This window comes from Haemorhous mexicanus, chromosome 31, assembly GCF_027477595.1.
Source record: "Haemorhous mexicanus isolate bHaeMex1 chromosome 31, bHaeMex1.pri, whole genome shotgun sequence".
Classification (NCBI taxonomy): domain Eukaryota; kingdom Metazoa; phylum Chordata; class Aves; order Passeriformes; family Fringillidae; genus Haemorhous; species Haemorhous mexicanus.
Window position 1 is genome coordinate 4310255 of NC_082371.1, and position 23576 is coordinate 4333830.

Consider the following 23576-nt stretch of genomic DNA (forward strand, 5'->3'; position numbering starts at 1 on the left):
ATGCCGCGGGGCGGGAGTGCGAGCTGTGACGTCATGTGACGGAATGTGGGTGCTATATGACGTCACCGGGTGTCAGGGTTGTGCAAGGGCTCTGTGACGTCACGGGGGATCAGGGCAGGGCTGTGGCATCAACACATAAGTCAGGAGCATGGCGTCACAGTATGGAGACGTGTGTGCGCTCTGTGACATCACAGGATGAGGACGCGTGTGCTCCCATGACGTCACTTATTGGGGGCGTGGTGCATAAGGGTGACGTCATTTAACGTTGTGCCCCGTGTGCTCTGTATGACGTCACTTCCTCCTCACACTCCGCCCGTCACGTGACACCGTGGGGCCAAATGCGAACCGGGGGAGGCGGAGCCGCGGCCCGAGCCGCTCATGCGCCCTGCGGGCCCGCCCGCGTGGCCCCCGCTGCCCCCATCGCCCGCGGCCGCGTGGGGCGCGCCGGGAGGGGCGGGGCTGAGCGCAGAAAGGGCGTGGTTGAGCATAGAATGGGGCGCGGCCACGCCTGATTGGTGGGGCTGAGCATGGAGGGGGCGGGGCGGGTGGGGAAGAGGCGCGGTTTAGCCGCGAGGGGGTGGAGCCGTGCGGAAAAGAGGCGGGGCTGAATCGCGAGTGGGCGTGACGTTATCCACATAAGGAGTGTCAACATGCGGAGAGGGCGTGGTTTGCTCTGAAAGGGGCGTGGCTCGCGTGGGCGGGGGCGTGGCCGGGCGTGGCGGGCGGGGGCGGGCTGAGGGGGGGGGGGCGCAGCGCGCGCTCCAAGATGGCGGCGGCGGGGCCCGAGTCCGGCGGCAGCAGCGGCAGCAGCGGCGGCCTCGGCGGTACCGGCCGGGAGCGGGCCCGGGGCGGCGCCGGGGGGCTCGGGGAGGGTCCGGGGGGCGCGGCTGGGGGGGCCGGGGGCTCGGGAAGGGCCTGGGGGGGCTGGGGGCAGCGCGAGGGTGAGGGGGCTCTGGGGGCGTGAGGGGAATGGGGGGATCTGGGGGGTTACCAGGGGGATTTGGGCCGTTAGGGGGGCTGTGAGGGGGGTCTGGGGGATTATGAGGGGGATCTGGGCTGCTGTGAGGGGTCTGGGGGCGTGAGGGGCTGAGGGGAGTGGGGGCAGCTTGGAGGGCTACCAAGGGGATTTAGGGGGTTATGAGGAAAATTTAGGGGGTTGTGAGGGGGATTTGGGGGTTGTGAGGGGGATTTGGGGGTCGTGAGGGAGATTTAGGGGGTTATGAGGGAAATTTGGGGGTTGTGAGGGGGATTAGGGGGTTGTGAGGGAGATTTGGGGGGTTGTGAGGGAGATTTGGGGGGTTGTGAGGGAGATTTAGGGGGTCGTGAGGGAGATTTAGGGGTTGTGAGGGAGATTTAGGGGGTTGTGAGGGAGATTTAGGGGGTTGTGAGGGGGATTTAGGGGTTGTGAGGGGTCTGGGGGCGTGAGGGGGGTCTGAGGGGTCTCAGGGGTGAGGGGTTTTTTTGTGGGGTCTTTGGGGCTTTTGGATGAGTTTAGGGCTGGGAGACTGAGGGGGTTTTGGGGGGGTTCCCTTGGGATGTAGGAGTTCAGGGGTGATGGGTTTTTTGGGGGTCTTCAGGGTTTTTTAGGATCTTTAGGGTTTTTTTGGGGGGTGTAGAACTCTGGGGCTGGCGGGGGTTTTTGGGGGGGTGTGGGACCCTTTTGGGGAGGGCATTTGGGGCTTCCTGGGGGGATCTGGGGCATTTGGAGCTTCCTGGGGGAATTTGGGGCATTTGGGGCTTCCTGGGGGGATTTGGGGCATTTGGAGCTTCCTGGGGGAATTTGGGGCATTTGGAGCTTCCTGGGGGTGCCTGAGGTGCCACGGGGGGAGCCCAGACCCAACTTTTCCGTGGAAAAACCAAATCCCAAGTTTCCCTTTCCCTGCAAAGCACCTGGGAATGCACGGGGGGGGGATCTGAGAGGGCCCAAATCCCCAAAAATAACAATAAAAGCGAAAAGGTGGGGAGGGGAGGGAGCAGGGTGCTGGTGCCAGGGAAATCCGATTCCCGTTCCCGTCCGGTGACTCACGGCGGTGGGAAGGGCTCCGGGGATCCCAAAATCCCCGGGAGATCCCAAAAAGAGCCCGGGAGCGGGCAGCGAAGCTGCAGAGCCCTGGGATCTGTGTGGGGCAGCGGGGACGGGAGCCAGGGAAAGCGCTGGAACATCGGGGATTGCCGCCTCGGGGGCTTGCTAGGGATAAACCCCCGAGCTCTGGGCTTTTAGAGCCGGGATTTTCCCTTTTCCTGGGTTTTCCTGAACCTGGCAGAATTGCTGGGGGATTTATCCCACTTTTTTTCTGCTCCAGGTCACCTTTTCCACCTTAGGTTTTGGGCTCAGGTCCGTAAGGATCCCGTCTGGGAAGGAGCTCCTTGCTCCTCACTCTTCCCTGGGGGGGTTCAAGGCCTGATCCCTGATTTTCTGGCTCTTTGGCCGTGGGTTTTTGGGAATTTGGGGCCAGGAGCTCCAGGAGAGCAGCCTGTGTGGGTGGGATAGTTCAGGGTTTGTGTTTTGCAGGGCTTTTCCCTGTTTCTGTCAGGTTTTTCTGGGGTTTTCCCTTGCTTTTGTGGGATTGATCCTCTCTGAGTCTGGGTTTTCCTTTCTTTTGGCAGGATCCAACACCTTCAAGAAGTCCCTGACTCCTGAGGTGAGTTCTAGGCTGGAAAAATCCCAAATTTCAGCTTTTCCTGCCCCTTTTCCAAGCCTGCCTTGACCCTGGGCAGCTCCTCCCGTGGGAATTTTGGGAATTCATCCTTCCCAAGGGAATTCCTGCTTCAAAGCCCGAATCTATCCTGGAACCACCCCCAAAATCCCTGGGAAAACTCAGTTTAGCAGCTCCTGGATGAACCCTTGGATCCCTGGGCCGGGAATCGCCGGATTGGGATTTGCAGCTTTCCCAAAATTCCTCCTAGAACGTTGGAATTCCCGTGGGAAAAACCCAGCCCAGCTTTCCATGGGTTCCAGGAATCAAACCCAAACTTTTTTGGGAGGTTTTGGGTGGGGAAAGCCCTGTAAGAAATTGAATTTTCCAATTCTTCTTGTCCCTTCCCATTTCCTCTTTTCCCAAGATGCCGGGAGGATCCCAAACCATCCGGAAGGGCCACAGAGGAGTGGATTCCACGGGGGAAACCACCTACAAAAAGGTAAATTCCCACTTTTGCTCCCTTTTCCCAAGGAGTTTTGCCCGGGATCACTGTGGGAATGGGAGGAGATTCCTTGGAAATGAGGGGAAAAAGGGAATTTCCTGGGGCTTTTTTCCCATTCCAGTTCCCATTCCCACTGAATTTCTATTCCCATTGGAATCTTCTCGTTCCCACTGAATTCTTGCAATTCCCGTTTCCATCGAGTCCCATCTGTTCTCACTGAATTCCCATTCCCACTGAGTTCCTGTTCCCTCTGAATTCCCACTGAACTCCTGTTACCTTTCCCACCAAACCCCTCCCATTCCCAGCCCCGTTCCCAGCTGGAATTCCCGTTCCCAGCCCCGTTTCTGGGGGCTGGAACAGGAATTCCCATTCCCAGCCCCATTCCCACTGTAACCCCCATTCCTGCTGTAACACCCCCATTTCCCCGCTCCCAGCTGTAATTCCATTCCCATTTCCAGCTGTAATTCCATTCCCATTCCCAGCTGTAATTCCATTCCCAGCTGTAACTCCATTCCCATTCCCAGCTGTAATTCCATTCCCATTCCCAGCTGTAATTCCATTCCCATTCCCACCCCCGTTCCCACTGTAATTCCCATTCCTGTTCCCGTTGCCTGCTGTAATTCCCAGCTGTAATTCCCACTCCCCCATCCCCGTTCCCACGGTGACCCCGTTGTTCCCCGCTGTAATTCCCATTCCCAGCTGTAACCCCCATTCCCATTCCCGTAATTCCCATTCCCAGCTGTAACCCCCATTCCCACTCCCATTTCCCACTCCATTCCCACTGTGACCCTCGTTGCCCCACTGTAATTCCCATGCCCAGCTGTAATTCCCACTCCCACTCCCACTCTCCCACCCCGTTCCCACGGTGACCCCGTTGTCCCCCGCTGTAACTCCCATTCCCACTCCCACTCCCCGTTCTCAGCTGTAATTCCCACTCCCATTCCCACTCCCACTCCCCATTCCCAGCTGTAACTCCCACTCCCATTCCCACTCCCCCATCCCCGTTCCCAGCTGTAACTCCCACTCCCCCATCCCCGTTCCCAGCTGTAACTCCCACTCCCCCATCCCCGTTCCCAGCTGTAACTCCCACTCCCCGCTCCCCGTTCCCAGCTGTAATTCCCACTCCCACTCCCACCCCGCTCCCCCGGTGACCCCGTTGTGCCCCGCTGTAACTCCCATTCCCACTCCCACTCCCCGTTCCCAGCTGTAACTCCCACTCCCACCCCGTTCCCCCGGTGACCCCGTTGTCCCCAGCTGTAACTCCCACTCCCATTCCCACTCCCCCATCCCCATTCCCAGCTGTAACTCCCACTCCCATTCCCACTCCCACTCCCCGTTCCCAGCTGTAACTCCCACTCCCCCATCCCCGTTCCCCCGTTGGTGACCCCGTTGTGCCCCGTGCCCAGACCACGTCGTCGGCGCTGAAGGGCGCCATCCAGCTGGGCATCACGCACACCGTGGGCAGCCTGAGCACCAAGCCCGAGCGCGACGTGCTCATGCAGGACTTCTACGTGGTGGAGAGCATCTTCTTCCCCAGGTCAGCGCCCCCTCCCCTGCCCTGCCCTCCCCTCCCCTCCCTGCGGGACCCTTCCGGAACGTTCCGTGTCCCCGCAGCGAGGGCAGCAACCTGACCCCCGCCCACCACTACAACGATTTCCGCTTCAAGACCTACGCGCCCCGTGGCCTTCCGCTACTTCCGGGAGCTCTTCGGCATCCGCCCCGACGACTACCTGGTCAGCTGCCAGCCCTGTCCCCTTCCTTCCCTTCCCTTCCCTGGAATTCCTTCCCCTTTCCTTCTTCCCCTTCTTCCCCTTTCCCTTTTTCGCTTTCCCTTTTCTCCGTTCCTCTTTGGCCTTTCCCCTTTCCTTTTCCTTTTTTCCCTTTTTCCTTTTTGTCTTCTTTATCTGCTTCTCTTCCCTTTTCTTCTTTTTTCTCTCCCTCTACCTCTCCTCTCTCTTCTCTTTCCCCCAATTTCTCCATCTTTTTCCCCATTTTTCTCCCTTCTTTTTCCCACATTTTGGGATGCCTTTCCCTTTTTCTTTTCCACATTTCCCCTCATGCTGCCACCCAACCCCCTGCTGTCCCCAGGCAATCCCAGACCCAATCCCAGTCCCGTGGTGTCCCCAGTCCGTCCCAGTCCCAGTCCCAGCCCTGTCCCCAGTCCCAGTCCCAGCCCTGTCCCCGGTGTCCCCAGTCAGTCCCAGTCCCAGCCCTGTCCCCGGTGTCCCCAGTCAGTCCCAGTCCCAGTCCCAGTCCCCAGTCAGTCCCAGTCCCAGTCCCAGTCCCCAGCTGTCCCCAGTCCCAGTCCCAGCCCTGTCCCCAGCTGTCCCCAGTCCCAGCCCTGTCCCCAGTCCCAGTCCCAGTCCCCAGCTGTCCCCAGTCAGTCCCAGTCCCAGCCCTGTCCCCGGTGTCCCCAGTCCCAGTCCCAGCCCTGTCCCCGGTGTCCCCAGTCCCAGTCCCAGTCCCAGCCCTGTCCCCAGTCAGTCCCAGTCCCAGTCCCCAGCTGTCCCCAGTCCCAGTCCCAGTCCCAGTCCCCAGCTGTCCCCAGTCCCAGTCCCAGCCCTGTCCCCAGTCCGTCCCAGTCCCAGTCCCAGCCCTGTCCCCGGTGTCCCCAGTCCCAGTCCCAGCCCTGTCCCCAGTCAGTCCCAGTCCCAGTCCCAGTCCCAGTCCCCAGCTGTCCCCAGTCCCAGTCCCAGCCCTGTCCCCGTGTCCCCAGGCAGTCCCAGTCCCAGTCCCAGCCCTGTCCCAGTCCCAGTCCCAGCCCTGTCCCAGTCCCAGTCCCAGCCCTGTCCCCAGTCAGTCCCAGTCCCAGTCCCCAGCTGTCCCCAGTCCCAGTCCCAGCCCTGTCCCCGTGTCCCCAGTCCCAGTCCCAGCCCTGTCCCCGTGTCCCCGCAGTACTCGCTGTGCAGCGAGCCCCTGATCGAGCTCTCCAACTCGGGCGCCAGCGGCTCGCTCTTCTACGTCTCCAGCGACGACGAGTTCATCATCAAGACCGTGCAGCACAAGGAGGCCGAGTTCCTGCAGAAGCTCCTGCCCGGCTACTACATGGTGAGAGGGGCCAGATTCCGGGGGCTCCCTGGGAATTCCCAGCCCTGGGAATCGGGGGGATCCCGCCGGGGTGGGCTGGGCTCTCACCCCCCGCGTTTGAGCCCTTTCCAAAATCCATGGAAAACCTCCAGATCCATGGAGATCCCCACAAAACCTCCAAACCAGAGAGATTTGGGTGTTCTTTCCATCTTTTATCTGCAGTTTTGAATCATTTCCAAGTCCAAAACCCCAAGAATTGTGGACAACCCCCCACAATTCAAAGAAAACCCCCAAACCAGAGGGATTTGATGCTCTTCCCACATTTTCCCTGGGATTGTGACGCATTCCCAGCCCCAAAATCCCAACAATCCATGGGAAAACCCCAAAATCCTTGGAAAACCCCCAACAATCCACAGAACACCCCCAAAAATATATGGAGAACCCCAGCAATCCGTAGAACACCCCCAAACCAGAGGGATTTGGATGCTCTTCCCACGTTTTACCTCTGATTTTGACACATCCCTGCCCCCTAAACCCCAAAAATCCATGGAAAACCCAACAATCCATACGAAGCCCCCAAACCAGCGGGATTTGGATGCTCTTCCCACGTTTCATCTGCGATTTTGACGCATCCCCACCCTCAAAACCCCCCAACCCTCTAAACCCCCCCAAACCCCACTCCTAACCCCTGAAAACCGCTCCCAACCCCTCCTAACCCCCAAAATCCCCCCAAACCCCCCTCCTAACCCCCTCAAAACCTCTCCTAACACCCAAAACCACCCTCCTAACCCCTCCTAACCCCTGAAAACCCCTCCTAACCCCCCAAACCCCCTCAAAAACCCTCCTAACCCCTCAAAACCCCTCAAAACCTCTCCTAACCCCCCAAAACCCCTCAAAACCTCTCCTAACCCCCCAAACTCCCCCAAAACCTCTCCTAACCCCTGAAAACCCCTCCTAACCCATCAAAAACCCCTCCTAACCCCCCTGTAACCCCCCCAAATCCCCCCAAAACCACCCTCCTAACCCCTGAAAACTCCTCCAAACCCCCCCAAAACCCTCCTAACCCCCCTGTACCCCCCCAAACCCCCCCAACCCCCCTCCTAACCCCTGAAAACTCCTCCAAACCCCCCCAAAACCCTCCTAACCCCCCTGTACCCCCTCAAACCCCCCCAAACCCCCCTCCTAACCCCTGAAAACTCCTCCAAACCCCCCCAAAACCCTCCTAACCCCCCTGTACCCCCCCCAAACCCCCCCAAACCCCCTCCTAACCCCCCAAACCCCCCCAAAACCCCTCCTAACCCCTCAAAACCCCCCCAACCCCCCCTCCTAACCCCTGAAAACCCCTCCTAACCCCCCAAACCCCCCCAAAACCCCTCCTAACCCCCCTGTACCCCCCCAAACCCCCCCAAACCCCCTCCTAACCCCCCAAACCCCCTCAAAACCCCTCCTAACCCCCCTGTACCCCCCCCCAAATCCCTCCAAACCCCCTCCTAACCCCCCTGTACCCCCCCCAAACCCCCCCAAACCCCCCTCCTAACCCCTGAAAACCCCTCCTAACCCCCCAAACCCCTCCTAACCCCCCTGTACCCCCCCCAAATCCCCCCAAACCCCTCCTAACCCCCCTGTACCCCCCCAAACCCCCCCAAACCCCTTGGCTCTCTGGGACCTGGCCGTGTCCCCCGCAGAACCTGAACCAGAACCCGCGCACGCTGCTGCCCAAGTTCTACGGGCTGTACTGCGTGCAGGCGGGCGGCAAGAACATCCGCATCGTGGTGATGAACAACCTGCTGCCGCGCTCCGTGCGCATGCACCTCAAGTACGACCTCAAGGGCTCCACCTACAAGCGCCGCGCCTCGGCCAAGGAGCGCGACAAGGCCTTCCCCACCTTCAAGGACCTGGACTTCATGCAGGACCTGCCCGACGGGCTCTTCCTGGACGCCGACATGTACAACGCGCTCTGCAAGACGCTGCAGAGGGACTGCCTGGTCAGCGGGGCTGGGCTGGGCTGGCATGGGCCTTTAGTGGGGTCTGGGGGGGATTGGGGTGGGCTTTTAGTGGGGGCTGGGGGGGATTGGGGGAAATTGGGGCTGGGATGGGCTTTTCCTGGGGTCTGGGGGGATTGGGGCTGGGATGGGATGGGCTTTTCCTGGGGTCTGGGGGGATTGGGGCTGGGATGGGATGGGATGGGATGGGATGGGATGGGATGGGATGGGCTTTTAGTGGGGTCTGGGGGGGATTGGGGCTGGGCTGGGCTGGGATGGGCCTTTACTGGGGTCTGGGGGGGATTGGGGCTGGGCTGGGCTGGGATGGGCCTTTACTGGGGTCTGGGGGATTGGGGCTGGGATGGGATGGGATGGGCTTTTAGTGGGGTCTGGGGGGATTGGGGGAAATTGGGGCTGGGATGGGATGGGCTTTTCCTGGGGTCTGGGGGGATTGGGGGAAATTGGGGCTGGGATGGGATGAGCTTTTGCTGGGGTCTGGGGGGGATTGGGGCTGGGCTGGGCTGGGATGGGGTCTGGGGGGATTGGGGCTGGGATGGGATGGGCTGGGATGGGCTTTTCCTGGGGTCTGGGGCGATTGGGGCTGGGATGGGCTGGGATGGGATGGGCTTTTAGTGGGGTCTGGGGGATTGGGGGAAATTGGGGCTGGGCTGGGCTGGGATGGGCTTTTAGTGGGGTCTGGGGGGATTGGGGGAAATTGGGGCTGGGATGGGATGGGCTTTTCCTGGGGTCTGGGGGGATTGGGGCTGGGATGGGCCTTTACTGGCTTTTAGTGGGGTCTGGGGGGGATTGGGGCTGGGATGGGCTTTTCCTGTGGTCTGGGGGAAAATCGGGGGTGTTCTGTGCCTTTTCCTGGTTTTTGGGAAGGATTAGGGGTGTTCTGCCTTTTTTCCTGTTGTTTTGGGGTAGATTAGGGGCGTTCTGGGGTTTTTCCATATTTTTGGGGGTAAATTGGGGGCGTCCCACCCTTTTTCCATGTGTTTGGGGGTTTGTAGTGGAACGTTTTTCTGGAAGATCCCAAACCACGATCCAGCCCCGTTTTTGCCCGTTTCCAACCGGGAGAGCCGCCCTCCCTGTCGGGAGCCCCCCTGCCATTCCCTCATTGCCGTTTCCCACCACGGGCAGGTGCTGCAGAGCTTCAAGATCATGGACTACAGCCTGCTGGTGGCCATCCACAGCCTGGACCAGGCGCAGCGCGAGCGCGCGGCCGCCGGCGCCCACCGGGACCGGGACGGGGAGCGGGACCCGCGGGGACGGCCCGCGGCCCAGCGCGCGCTCTACTCCACCGCCATGGAGTCCATCCAGGGGGAGGCTCGCAGGGGCGGCACCATCGAGACTGACGACCAGTGAGATGGGCTGGGGTTAACTGGGAGTTACTGGGATGGACTGGGATGGACTGGGATGGGCTGGGATGGACTGGGATGGGCTGGGATGGACTGGGATGGACTGGGACGGCCCGCGGCCCAGCGCGCGCTCTACTCCACCGCCATGGAGTCCATCCAGGGCGAGGCTCGCAGGGGCGGCACCATCGAGACCGACGACCAGTGAGATGGGCTGGGGTTAACTGGGAGTTACTGGGAATTGCTGGGATGGGCTGGGATGGGCTGGGATGGGCTGGGATGGACTGGGACGGCCCGCGGCCCAGCGCGCGCTCTACTCCACGGCCATGGAGTCCATCCAGGGCGAGGCTCGCAGGGGCGGCACCATCGAGACTGACGACCAGTGAGATGGGCTGGGGTTAACTGGGAGTTACTGGGATGAACTGGGATGGACTGGGATGGGCTGGGAGTTACTGGGATGGGCTGGGATGGACTGGGATTGACCGGGATGGACCGGGACGGCCCGCGGCCCAGCGCGCGCTCTACTCCACCGCCATGGAGTCCATCCAGGGCGAGGCTCGCAGGGGCGGCACCATCGAGACTGATGACCAGTGAGATGGGCTGGGGTTAACTGGGAATCACTGGAGTTTGCTGAGATGGACTGGGATCCATTCCCCATTCCCATTCCCTGACCCCGGATCCATTCCCCAACCCCATTCCCCATTCCCTGACCCCACTCCCCATTCCCAATCCCATTCCCTGACCCCATTCCCTGACCCCACTCCCCATTCCCAATCCCATTCCCCATTCCCCATTCCCTGACCCCACTCCCCATTCCCACTCCCCATTCCCAATCCCATTCCCTGACCCCATTCCCTGCTCCCCTTTTCCCAGGATGGGCGGAATTCCCGCCAGGAATGCCCGGGGGGAGCGGCTGCTGCTCTACATCGGCATCATCGACGTCCTGCAGTCCTACAGGTCAGCCATCAATTAGTGATTAATTACCCATTAATTAACCCCGCGTTTCCCGAGCCTTGGGATCCCCCAGATCAGAGTTTCCACCATGGGCTTCAAACCCCGGGAATTCCTGGAATTCCTGCTCCATTCCCTCCCTGCAGGTTCGTGAAGAAGCTCGAGCACTCCTGGAAGGCCCTGGTGCACGATGGGGTGAGTGGGAAATGGGAATTTCTCTGGGAAATTGGGAATTTTTATGGAAAAACGGCAATTTTTTATGGAAAAACAGGCATTTTTAATGGAGAAAAAATGAGGATTTTTATGGAAAAGCAGAATTTTTGGAGAGGAAAATGGCCTTTTTAAGGAAAAATGGCAATTTCCTATGGAAAACCCCCAATCATTAAGGAAAACTCCCAATTTCAAAGGAAAATCCCCAGCTTTTGAGGGAAGTGCTCTCATTTTGAGATTTCCCCTCCGAATTCCCGGGATTTCCCCCCTGAATTCCCGGGATTTCCCCCCTGAATTCCTGGGATTCCCCCCCCGAATTCCTGGGATTTCCCCCTCCGAATTCCTGGGATTCCCCCCCCGAATTCCCGGGATTTCCCCCACGAATTCCTGGGACTTCCCCCTCCGAATTCCTGGGATTTTCCCTCCAAATTCCCGGGATTCCCCCCCCTGAATTCCCGGGATTCCCCCCCCTGAATTCCTGGGATTCCCCCCCCGAATTCCTGGGATTTTCCCCCCCGAATTCCCGGGATTTCCCCCCCCGAATTCCCAGGATTTCCCCCCAAATTCCCGGGATTTCCCCCCGAATTCCTGGGATTTCCCCCCCGAATTCCTGGGATTTCCCCCCCGAATTCCTGGGATTTCCCCCCCCCTGAATTCCTGGGATTCCCCCTCTGAATTCCTGGGATTTTCCCTCCGAATTCCTGGGATTTCCCCCCCTGAATTCCTGGGATTTCCCCCCCCCCCCCGAATTCCCGGGATTTCCCCCCAATTCCTGGGATTCATTCCCGGCCCAGGAATTCCCCGTTCCCTGCTGTTTCCCCCCGAGCCCCCCGGCCCCCCCGGCCTTCCCGGGGCATTCCCGGCTCACGCCCCTCTCCCGGTTCCAGGACACGGTGTCCGTGCACCGGCCCAGCTTCTACGCCGAGCGCTTCCAACGCTTCATGTGCCACACGGTGTTCCGCAGGATCCCGCGTGAGTGCCCCGCTCCCCTCGGGAATTCCCGGCTCTCCGCCCCGCCCCGCAATTCCCCACTTATTCCCAGCTTCTTCCTCTGTTTTCCTGGGGTTTTTTTGGCTTTTCTCTTTCTCTGTCCCCCCAAAAAAATCTCCTTTTTGATGTTTTTTTCCCCTTTTCTGGGTTTTCCTGCTTTTTTGGTAGCTTTTTCCTGGTTTTTTCAGCTTGTTTTTCCTTTCCTTGACATAAAAATTCCTGGGAAAAGTTGGAAAAGTGCTTTTCTTTAAGGGAACTCTTTTCCCCCTTTTCCAACATTTTCCTTTTTCTCCTACTTCTTTTTACCTAAAATCCTCCCTGGAAAGCTGCTTTATTTTCCCTGGAAATGCTTTCCTTCAGGGTTTTCCCCCTTTTCCTCTTCCTCCCCCAGACCCCCCGGGATCCCTGACTTGGGAATGATCCCAGCCCCCACTCTCCGAATCCCAAACCCCCTGGGATTGATCCCCTGCTGCCTTCCCGATCCCAAACCCCTCAGGGCTGATCCCAAACCCCTCAGGGCTGATCCCAAACCCCTTTTCCCAATCCCAAACCCCTCAGGGCTGATCCCAAACCCCTCAGGGCTGATCCCAAACCCCTCAGGGCTGATTTCAAACCCCCTCTCCCAATCCCAAATCTCTTTTCCCACTGGGATCTCACCTGCTGGAGGGATGACCCGGTTTCCCTGGAATTCCCTCCCCAGTGAAGCCCAGCCCCCCGGGATCCCGGGATGACCCGGTTTCCCTGGAATTCCCTCCCCAGTGAAGCCCTCCCCCAGATCCCGGGATGACCCGGTTTCCCTGGAATTCCCTCCCCAGTGAAGCCCAGCCCCCCCAGATCCCGGGATGACCCGGTTTCCCTGGAATTCCCTCCCCAGTGAAGCCCTCCCCCAGATCCCGGGATGACCCGGTTTCCCTGGAATTCCCTCCCCAGTGAAGCCCAGCCCCCCCAGATCCCGGGATGACCCGGTTTCCCTGGAATTCCCTCCCCAGTGAAGCCCTCCCCCAGATCCCGGGATGACCCGGTTTCCCTGGAATTCCCTCCCCAGTGAAGCCCAGCCCCCCCAGATCCCGGGATGACCCGGTTTCCCTGGAATTCCCTCCCCAGTGAAGCCCTCCCCCAGATCCCGGGATGACCCGGTTTCCCTGGAATTCCCTCCCCAGTGAAGCCCTGCCCAGCCCCCCAGATCCCGGGATGACCCGGTTTCCCTGGAATTCCCTCCCCAGTGAAGCCCTCCCCGTCCAAGAAGAGCCGGGCCGGCGCCGCCGTTCCCAGGAGGAGCTGCCCCGGGGGGGTCCCGGCCCCGAGCCAGCTCCCGGCCGGGGGGGACGCCCGGGCCCCGCCGGGCACCGAGCCGGACCTGGAGCAAGGTGGGCACCGGGAGGGCATCCCAAAATCCCGTCTGCATCCCGAAGGGTCCCTCTCTCCGTCCCGCAGAACCCCGTTTTTACCCCAAAAGTCCTGACCCCATTCCCAGTTCCCTGATCCCAGTCCCAGGTTTCCATTCTCATTCCTGACCCAATCCTGTTCCCATTGCAGTTTCCCATTCCCATTCCCAGTTTCCCGTTCCCAGTTCTTGACCCGGTTCCCGTTGCAGGTTCTCAATCCCGTTCCCAGTTTCCCTGTCCCAGTTTCCCATTGCCATTCCTGATCCCATTCCTGTTGCAGTTTCCCAATCCCATTTCTAGTTTCCCATTTCCAGTTTCCCATTCCCAGTTCCTGACCCAGTTTCCGTTGCAGGCTCCTGATCCCGTTCCCCCATTCCCAGTTTCCTGTCCCCATTCCCAGTTTCCCATTCCCAGTTCCCCAATCCCAGTCCCACTTTCCCGTTCCCATTCCCAGTTTCCCGATCCCGTTCCCGTCGCAGGCTCCCAGTCTCCCATTCCCAGTTCCCCAATCCCATTCCCAGTTCCCTGTTCCCAGTCCCACTTTCCCGTTCCCGTTGCAGTTCCCCGATCCCATTCCCGGTTTCCCGATCCCGTTCCTGTCGCAGGCTCCCGGCCGGATCTGCTCCCGCGCTCGGTGCCGGAGGTGGGCGGGGCCTCGGTGCCGTCGCTGTCGCTGTCGCTGTCGCCGTCCCTGTCCAGCCCCTCCCTGGGCAGCGCCGGCGCCGCCTCCCCCCCCAGCAGGTGGGACCCGGCGGGAATGGGGGTTTGGGATCGGGAATGGGGGGTTTGGGGTCGGGAATGGGGGTTTGGGATCGGGAATGGGGGGTTTGGGATCGGGAATGGGGGGTTTGGGATCGGGAAAAGGGGTTTGGGATCGGGAATGGGGGTTTGGGATCGGGAATGGGGGTTTGGGGTCCCGAGTCCCCCCGGGGCCGATCCCGAGCTCCCGGGGCTGATCCCGAGCTCCCGCAGGTCCGTGGGGGTGGAGGTGCACCCGGGGCCCGGAGCCGCCCTGCCCAGGTGAGCCCGTCCGGATTTTTGTGGGATCCTTCCCGGGAATTCCTGGCTGCTTTCCCAGACTCCCAGGGGAGATTCCCAAACTCGGGGTGTTCCCGCTTTTCTGCTCCCTGGGGTGGGGTTCCTGTGGGATTCCCAGGGAATGTTCTCTCCAGCCACAAATTCTGTGGAATTCCCTTCATCCATGAATTCCATGGAATTCCCAGGTGGAGCTTCCATGGAGTTCTCTCTTTATCCACGTTCTCCATGGGAAAACCTGGATTTTCTGGTGCTTTTCAGGGGATTTTCCCAGAATTTCCTGGGGTTGGGATTGAGGGCTGGGATTTCTTGGCTTTCCCCCGGAATTCCCCAAAATTCCCGTTTTTCCCGTTGTTCCTCCAGCGGGTCCCCCGGCCCCTCCCTGCCCCTGGAGCTGGAGGAGCTGCAGGAGACCGAGATCAGCTTTGTGAGTGTTTTCCATGGAAAAAATGGGAATTCCCAGGGACTGGGGGGGGTGGATCCTGGAATTTCCTGGGAATGCAGCGGGATCAGCTCTTCCCTCGCTCCCGGGGCCTTGGGGAGCCCAAAATCCCCGGAATTGGAGGAGAAGGAGGGAAACCCCTCATGTCAGAGGGTCTGGAATGTCCCAGATCCCACCCGGAGCATTCCCAGGTTTTCCCTCCTTTCCCAGGGTTGGGAATTTTCGGGATGAACCCCGGGCACTCCCTGGGGGAGGTTCCCAGTGTTCCCTCATTCCCGGTTCTTTCTCTTCCCAGTGAGCGGGCGCCGGCGGAATCCCAGCAGAGCCTCGGAATTCCGGGGTTCTGGAATTCCTGCTTTCCTCCTGGAGCTGCAGCAGCGGGAGCGCCCCGGGAAAAGCGGGAACGCCCCAGGAAAAGCGGGAATGCCGGGATCCCCCCCGGAATTCCCTGGGAGGCCGAGCACGCCAGGGATGGAAAGCCCGGGAGCAGGGACCCGAAATTCCCAGGAATTCCCGGATTTTGGGGTGAAAAAAGGGGAGAGAATTCCTGGAAAATTCCCAGCTGGAATCGGAGCCGCGCCGATTTTTTTGGGGGGGAGTTTTTTTGGGGGGAATTTTGGATTTTTTTTGGATTTTTATCCTGATTTTTTTTTGGGAATTTCCAAAGGATCCCATCCCAGTTTTCAGTCCTGGGGGAGTTCTTGGGATTTTTAATTATTAATTATTAATTATTAATTTTTATTCAGGAATCGGGCTTTGCTCACGGTTTTCCATGGGAAATCCCCTGGAAAACAGGGAGAAAAGGAGGAGAAGCCATGGAAAAGCTCCTGGCTCCCCTTTTCCCGGCAGGAATTTTGGGAAGCTTTTTCCACAGTCTGGGAAGAATTTTTGGGATTTTTTGGGGATCATTTTGGGATTTTTTGGGATTTTGGGAATCCGAGCCCATCCCGGGATTTCCCCCTGGATTTTTTAAGGATTTCCCCCCAAAATCCCGGCTCAAATCCCACTTTCCAATCCCCACATCCCATTTTTTAACACCTCCGACAATCCCACAAAATTCCCGGAGCACATTTTGGGATGGGAAAACCCCAAACAATTCCAGAATGAGGAATTCCCCGCCCAGTCCATCCCAAAGATCCCCAAATTCCCAAAATCCCGGAGCAGCCCCCGGGGCTGGAGCTGGTTTTGGCTCCATCCCTGATTTTTTTTTATGGAAAATCTCCTTTTCCCAACGCCCCGCTCGGAGCGATCCCGTTTTTTATACAGACCCCGGAATTCCGAGCGTTTTGTGCCGACCCCGGGATGTGCAGCAGGCCGGGAATTCCTCCCGGCACCTTCCCCAGGCTCTTCCCGGTTTTTTAAGGAAAAGCTGATTTTTCCTGCCCCAGATCCCGGATTTCCCCTGGAATGGCCTTAGCCCGGGCTCCCCGCCCTTCCCAGCGCAGGGAATTCGGGGACAATTCCATGGATTTCCCCTTTTCCTTGGAATGTTTGTCTATATTAGACAAAGTCCCTCCCACTCCCCTTTCATTCCCATTTTTTATCGGGTCAGGAGGGGAAATTTCCCCAATTTTTCCCAATTTTCCCAATTATTTCCTCAATTTTTTTCCCCATTTTTTCCCCCAATTTTTCCCCCAATTTTTCCCCAATTTTCCCCTTTTCTCCCCCAAATTTTCCCGTTTTCCCCCAATGTTTCCCAATTTTTTTCCCAGTTCCCCCCCTCCCAGAAGGGAATATTTATGAATATTTAAATACTTTTGGGATAATTCCCCTTTTTCCTGGGAATTCTCCCCATCCGGAGGCTGGGGTTGGAATTTTTGGGATTGGGGATTTTTGCTGGTTTTTTTTTTTTTTTTTTTTGCATTTTCCTGTTCCAAAGGGGGAAATTTGGGAATTGTGGGGGGAATTTTCCAGGAGAAAAAGAGGATTTGGCTCTTCCCAGGACGGGAACAGAATCCTCCTGGAATCTGGGGCAGAATTCCTGGAATTCTCCTGGACTTGGAATGGAAAATTCCCTGGATTGGAGGGGAATTCATGGAACATTCACGGACTTGGAACGGACATTTCCTGGATTTGGGGATGGCGTTTTCCCGGATTTGGGACGGAATTCATGGAATTCTCCTGGACTTTTCCTGGGTTTGGGGATGGAATCTGTGGAATGCCCCTGGAATGTTCTGGGGTTGCCCCCTGGAGTTTCCCCGGACTCGGGAATCGGATTTTGTGGAATTTTCCCGGAATTTCCCCCGGATTTGGGGATGGAATTTTCCTGGATTGGGAATGGAATTCCTGGAATTGTCGTGTCCAGCCTGGAATTGTTGTCACCCTCGTCCCCAGGTGGGGCCGGCTCTGCCTGGGGACACTGGGACAGCCCTAGGGACATCGGGGGACATTGGGGGGACACTGGGCACAGCCCTGGGTGGCCCTGGGGGTGGCACAGGGGGACAGGAGACACCTCCGGGCTGTTCTCGGAGCCCCTCGCACACCCCGCGGGGGTGGCGGTGGGAGGTGACCTTTGGGGACATTCCCGGCCCTTTGGGGACAGCGGTGTCCCGCGGCTGCTGTCAAGCTCCGCCCAGAACTACAACTCCCAGCATGCTCCGCGCTGCACCACGCCTAGACGGGGCGCGGTGATTGGCCGCGGGGTCTGGACCAATCAGCGGGCGCGTTGTTGGGCGTTGTGGGGAGCGGGCCGGCGCTGAGGGGAAAGAAGGAGCCAAGATGGTTCTGGAGAGCACCATGGTGTGGTGAGAGCCCCGGGGGCGCCGCGCAACCCCCGGCAACCCCCGGGCAACCCCCGGGCAACCCCCCGGCAAGCCCCGGGACCCGCGCGGCAAACCGCGGCCCGCCCGGCCGCTTTCCCTGAGTCATGGCGGGGGGGGCGGAGCGGCCGGGCCTGAGGGGGGAGAGAGGGGCTGAGGGGACAGGGGGGGACATGAGGGACAGGGGGGACAGGAAGGGACAGGGGGTGAGGGGGAGATAGGGCCTGAGGGGAGAGAGAGAGGGGCTGAGGGGACAGAGGGGACAGGAGGGGACATGAGGGACAGGGAGGGACAGGGGGTGAGGGGGAGACAGGGCCTGAGGGGAGAGAGAGGGGCTGAGGGGACAGGGAGGACAGGAAGGGACAGGGGGTGAGGGGGAGACAGGGCCTGAGGGGACGGAGGGGCTGAAGGGACGGAGGGGCTGAGGGGACAGGGAGGGTCTGAGGCAGAGACGAGGCAGATATTGTGGGGTAAGCTTCACCTGTTCCCAAAAACCCTTGGGTTTTAGGGGGATAAACGTCAGCAATTCCCAAAAAGTCCCAGATTTGGGGAGATGAACATCAGCCATTCCCGAAAAAAATTGAGATTTTTGGGAATGAACCTCGGCTCTCCTAAAAAATAATCAGATCCTTGTGATAAATCTGTGCATTCCCATAAAAATCCCATTTTAGACTGGAACGAACTTCATTTTTCCCCCCAAAACACCCCAACCACCCCCAGAACGGGAATTTCCGGGGTTCCCCGAGGCATTCCCGGGTGTTTTTTTGGGAATTGCAGCGTGGACAACAGCGAGTACATGCGGAACGGGGACTTCCTGCCCACGCGGCTGCAGGCGCAGCAGGACGCGGTGAACATCGTGTGCCACTCCAAGACCCGCAGCAACCCCGAGAACAACGTGGGGCTCATCACCCTGGCCAAGTGCGGCCCTTCCCGGGAATTCCCGGCTCTGGGAACGGCTGGGAACCGGCGCCGGGAGGGGGAGGGACCTGCGGATTCTGGGGGTGGGAACTTCGGGAATTCTTGGAGTGGCTCGGGAAATCCCACTTGGAATGGGAGGGATTTTGGAGGCGGGGAAAGCTGGGAATTCAGGGAGAAGGAGCTGGGAATTGTTGGAAACCAGCTGGGAATGGCTCGTTCCCAGCTGGAATGGGAGGGAGCTGGGGGTTTTGGAGGTGGGAACTTCAGGAATTCTTGCGATGGGTCATTCTCAGTTGGAATGGGAAGGATTTTGGAGGCAGGGAAAGCTGGGAATTCAGGGAGCTGGGAATTGTCGGAAACCAGCTGGGAATGGCTCGTTCCCACTTGGAATGGGAGGGATCTGGGGGTTTTGGAGACGGGAACTTCAGGAATTCTTGGAATGGGAGGGATTTGGGGATGGTTGGAGGTGGGGAAGTCGGGGAGTTCGGGGAATTCCTCCCAGATTCCCAAGGAATTCCCGGGAGTTGCTGCCGTGACCGTGAAGCAGCCCCAGAGCCGAGCCCGGCCTGGATCCCGGGGGGAATTCCCCCGGGATTGCTGGGAGTGCCCAGTTGCCGTGTTCCCGCAGCAACTGCGAGGTGCTGACCACGCTGACCCCGGACACCGGGCGCATCCTGTCCAAGCTGCACACGGTGCAGCCCAAGGGCAAGATCACCTTCGGCACCGGCATCCGCGTGGCCCACGTGAGTCCCGCGGCATTCCCGGGAATTCCGGCGCTTCCCCGAGGGCTGGGGGCGTGGATGGGGAAAACCAGCTCATCCCGGGGTCTCGGCTGGGGGGATTCGGGATTTCCTTGGCTGTTTGTGGTGGAAATGGTGCGGGAGGCTTTAAAGCATGAATCCGTGGAGATTTCACAGAATTCCGTGGAAATCCCCCAGAAATCCGTGGGAATATCACAGAATTCCATAGAAATCCTTCATAAATCCATGGGAATTTCACAGAAATCCCCCAGAAATCCGTGGGAATATCACAGAATTCCATAGAAATCCGTCATAAATCTATGGGAATTTCACAGAAATCCATTATAAATGCATGGGAGTGTCACAGACCCCCCCCTAAATCCCAAGACTTCCAGCCCGGCCCTGCTGTGCCCCGCGGGAGCCCCATCCCCTGAGCAGATCCCGGGCCCTGGGCGGGGGATCCCCGTTTTCCCGGGAATGGCCCGGACAGAGCCGGGGTTTTGGTGCAGCTGGCGCTGAAGCACCGGCAGGGCAAGAACCACAAGATGAGAATCATCGCCTTCGTGGGCAGCCCCGTGCACGACAGCGACAAGGACGTGAGTGCCCGGCGGGAATGGCGGCGGATCGGGGGTGGGATCGCTGGAATAATCCCCGGATCGCTGCGGGATCAGGGGTGGGATCGTTGGGAATAATCCCTGGATCACTGCGGGATCAGGGGTGGGATCGTTGGGAATAATCCCTGGATCGCTGTGGGATCGGGGGTGGGATCGTCGGGAATAATCCCTGGATCACTGTGGGATCAGGGGTGGGATCGTTGGGAATAATCTCTGGATCACTGTGGGATCAGGGATGGGATAACGGGACAGCAGTGGGATCAGGGGTGGGATCGTCAGGAATAATCCCTGGATCACTGCGGGGTCAGGGGTGGGATAACGGGATAGCAATGGGATCGGGGGTGGGATTGTCGGGAATAATCCCTGGATCGCTGTGGGATCAGGGGTGGGATCGTTGGGAATAGTCCCTGGATCACTGCGGGGTCAGGGGTGGGATAACAGGACAGCAGTGGGATTGGGGGTGGGATCATCAGGATCCCAGTGTGCATCCCTGAGCTGGTTCCTGGGATGGATCCCTGGGATCCCTTGGGGCTGAGCAGCTGGTCTGGGACCAAATCCCAGTTTCTGTGGGGTCGGGCGCTGGGCTGATCCCAGAGGCTGCTGATCCGAGGGAATTCCTGCTTTTCTCCCCAGCTGGTGAAGTTGGCCAAGCGCCTGAAGAAGGAGAAGGTCAACGTGGACATCATCAACTTTGGGGAGGAGGTGAGAGTACCGGGAATTGCCACATTCCGGGGGAATTCCGGCCCTTTTCCAGCTCTGTGCTGGGTGGTTTTGGGAATGAGGTCAGTCCTTGGGGGTTTTCCCTGGCTCCCAAACCTCCCCATCCCGATTTCCTGCTGGGAGCCCGCTGACAGTCGGGTTTGCCGTTCCCAGAGCCCTCTCCCGGCACCACAGCCCTGCCAGAGCCCAGATCCCATTCCCAGCCCCATTCCCAGCCCCTGAGCGTTCCCATCCCGTTCCCAGGAGGCCAACACGGAGAAGCTGACGGCGTTCATCACGGCGCTCAACGGCAAGGACGGCAGCGGCTCGCACCTGGTGACGGTGCCGCCGGGGCCCAGCCTGGCCGACGCCCTCATCAGCTCCCCCATCCTGGCGGGCGAGGGCGGCGCCATGCTGGGCCTGGGCGCCTCCGACTTCGAGTTCGGGGTGGATCCCAGCGCCGACCCCGAGCTGGCTCTGGTAGGGATCCCGGAATCCCCAAAATTCCATGGGATTGGCCAGTGGCACCGGCAGAATCCCATAAAACCCCGAATGTCCCAACTGCCCCATCCTGCTGGGCCTGGGCGCCTCCGACTTGGAGTTCGGGTGGATCCCAGCGCCGACCCCGAGCTGGCTCTGGTAGGGATCCCGGAATTCCCAGGAGTTGGGGAATTTCCAATATTATGATCCCACAAGCCTCAAATCTCCCAACTCCCACAACACTAACCCCAAAATTCCCAGGAACCCGGCAACTCCCCAGGTCACAATCCCGTAAAACCCCGCATCTCCCCCAGCACCGGTCCCCAGGGCTCCCAGCCCCATCCCCAGCTTTTCCTGGATCCCAAATCCAGGGGTTTGGGGTTCTCCAGGCGCTGCGGATGTCCCAAGCCGGATCCCCAGCTGTGTTTAGGGGTGTTTTGTGCCATTTCCTGGATCCCCAGCCGTGTTTTGGGGTGTTTTGTCCCGTTTCTGGGGTCCCAAGGTGTGTTTTGGGGTGTTTTGTGCCATTTCCTGGATCTCCAGCCGTGTTTTGGGCTGTTTTGTGCCATTTCCCAGATCCCCAGCCGTGTTTTGGGCTGTTTTGTCCCGTTTCTGGGGTCCCCAGCTGTGTTTTGGGGTGTTCTGTCCCGTTTCCGGGGTCGCAAGGCGTGTTTTGGGGTGTTTTGTGCCATTTCCCGGATCCCCAGCTGTGTTTTGGGGTGTTTTGTGCCGTTTCCCGGATCCCCAGCGGTGTTTTGGGGTGTTTTGTGCCATTTCTGGGGTCCCAGCCGTGTTTTGGGGTGTTTTGTGCCGTTTCTGGGGTCCCAAGGCGTGTTTTGGGGTGTTTTGTGCCATTTCTGGGGTCCCCAGCCGTGTTTTGGGGTGTTTTGTGCCGTTTCTGGGGTCCCAAGGCGTGTTTTGGGGTGTTTTGTCCCATTTCCCTGATCCCCAGCCGTGTTTTGGGCTGTTCTGTCCCGTTTCCCAGATCCCCAGCCGTGTTTTGGGGTGTTTTGTGCCGTTTCTGGGGTCCCAAGGCGTGCTTTGTGGCTCTCCAGGCTCTGCGGGTGTCCATGGAGGAGCAGCGGCAGCGGCAGGAGGAGGAGGCGCGCCGGGCGGCCGCGGCGTCGGCGGCAGAGGCCGGGATCGGCGCGGCCGGGGGCGACGGTGAGGGGCTGGAACGGGATGAGATGGGATTGATGGGATGGGATGGGATGGGATGGGATGGGATGGGATGGGATGGGAATGAGGGGGTGGGATGGGAATGAGGAGGACTGAAAAGCAGGATGGGTTCGGGCTGGACATTGGGGATTAACCCTTCCCTGGGTGGGTGGGGACGCCCATTCCCGGGACACCCCCTGGATTCCTGGACACCCCTTGGGTTCCTGGGAGCCCCGTGCCCCCCTGAGCTGTCCCGTGCCCTCCTGAGCCCCGTGGCCTGGCTGTGCAGAGTCGGACGAGGCCCTGCTCAAGATGACCATCGGGCAGCCGGACTTCGGCCGCGCGGGGCTGCCGGACCTGAGCTCCATGAGCGAGGAGGAGCAGATCGCCTACGCCATGCAGATGTCCCTGCAGGGCGCCGGTGGGTGCTTCCCTGGGACAGCCTCGGGAAAGCCTGGGAGAGCCCCGGGGCGGGGCCGGGCTGCTCCCGGGGCTGCTCCATGCTCTCTGCTTGGGCTCTTGCAGAGTTTGCCCAGGCCGAGGCAGCTGAGGTGGACAGCGGGGCAGCCATGGACACGTCCGAGCCTGCCAAGGTGGGGCTGAGCGACTCCCGGGGTTCCCAGCTCGCTCTGGCACATCCCAGCAATCCCAACAATCCCATCAGCACGGGGATGAGACCACCCTCAGGATTCTTCCACCCCAAACCATTCCAGGAGTCCCTGTCCTGCTTCCTTTGGGATTTTAGGGATAAATCCTGGATCCTGGCCCGGTTATGCCATGGATTTCCCATTCCACACTCCAGTAATCCCAGTCCCTCTAGAGCCCTCTGGATCAGGATGATCCCCAATCCCCTGGGCCGATCCCGAATTCCCTGGGTTTTCCTGTCGATCTGGATGATCCCAATTCCCCCGGGCCAATCCCAGATCACCCGGGATGGTCCTAGATCCCCCTGGGATGATCCCAGATCCCCCGGGATGGTCCTAGATCCCCCGAGGATGATCCCAAATCCTGCGGGATGATCCCAGATCCCCCTGGATGGTCCCAAATCCCCGGGGCCGGTCCCAGATCCCCCCGGGATGATCCCAGATCCCCCGGGATGTTCCCGATTCCCATCCCGCTCTTCCCCGCCGTTCCCGGTTCCCGCAGGAGGAGGACGACTACGACGTGATGCAGGACCCCGAGTTCCTGCAGAGCGTCCTGGAGAACCTGCCCGGCGTGGATCCCAACAACGAGGCCATCCGCAACGCCATGGGCTCCCTGGCCTCCCAGGCGGCCCGCGAGCACCGGGAGCAGCACCGGGAGCGGAAGGACGAGGAGAAGAAATGAGCCCGGCCGGGGCCGGGGCACGGCGGGGGCACGGCTGAAATAAACGGAGCCAGAGGCAGCTCTGGGCATGGCTGGGAGCGCTGTGGGGATGGTGGAAGGGATTTCTGGGAATGCAAATCGGGTATTGGGGATTGCGGGAATAACTAAAGGAATTTATTGGGAATGGCGGGGATAATTAAAGGAGTTTCGTGGGAATTCTGGGAATGATAAAAGGAATTTCTTGGGGATTCTGGGGAGAATGAAAGGAATTCCCTGTAGTGGGGTTACTGGGAACGAATTCCCTGGAATTCCCCCAGCAGCTCCCAGCATCCCCCACAGGCTGTTTACCGTGAGGCAGAGGGGAGGGCCTGGCCTATTGATT

The 23576-nt window shown here is 59.7% G+C and overlaps 1 protein-coding gene across 1 annotated transcript; it reads left to right on the plus strand.

Annotated features, from left to right (window-relative positions):
* The first annotated feature begins 751 nt into the window (after nucleotides 1-751).
* LOC132340145 (putative PIP5K1A and PSMD4-like protein) lies at nucleotides 752-23410 on the plus strand. Its single transcript, XM_059870945.1, is given in 26 exon segments — nucleotides 752-824; nucleotides 2608-2642; nucleotides 3064-3138; nucleotides 4548-4678; nucleotides 4756-4816; nucleotides 4818-4874; nucleotides 6037-6189; nucleotides 7854-8153; nucleotides 9294-9514; nucleotides 10382-10465; nucleotides 10606-10654; nucleotides 11557-11641; nucleotides 12883-13026; nucleotides 13650-13785; nucleotides 14017-14064; nucleotides 14443-14506; nucleotides 17153-17265; nucleotides 18058-18198; nucleotides 18827-18941; nucleotides 19448-19534; nucleotides 20186-20254; nucleotides 20516-20731; nucleotides 21787-21895; nucleotides 22179-22310; nucleotides 22415-22482; nucleotides 23036-23410. Coding segments are annotated over 26 exon segments (2931 nt in total). The 5' UTR covers nucleotides 752-766; the 3' UTR covers nucleotides 23216-23410.
* The last annotated feature ends 166 nt before the right edge of the window (nucleotides 23411-23576 follow it).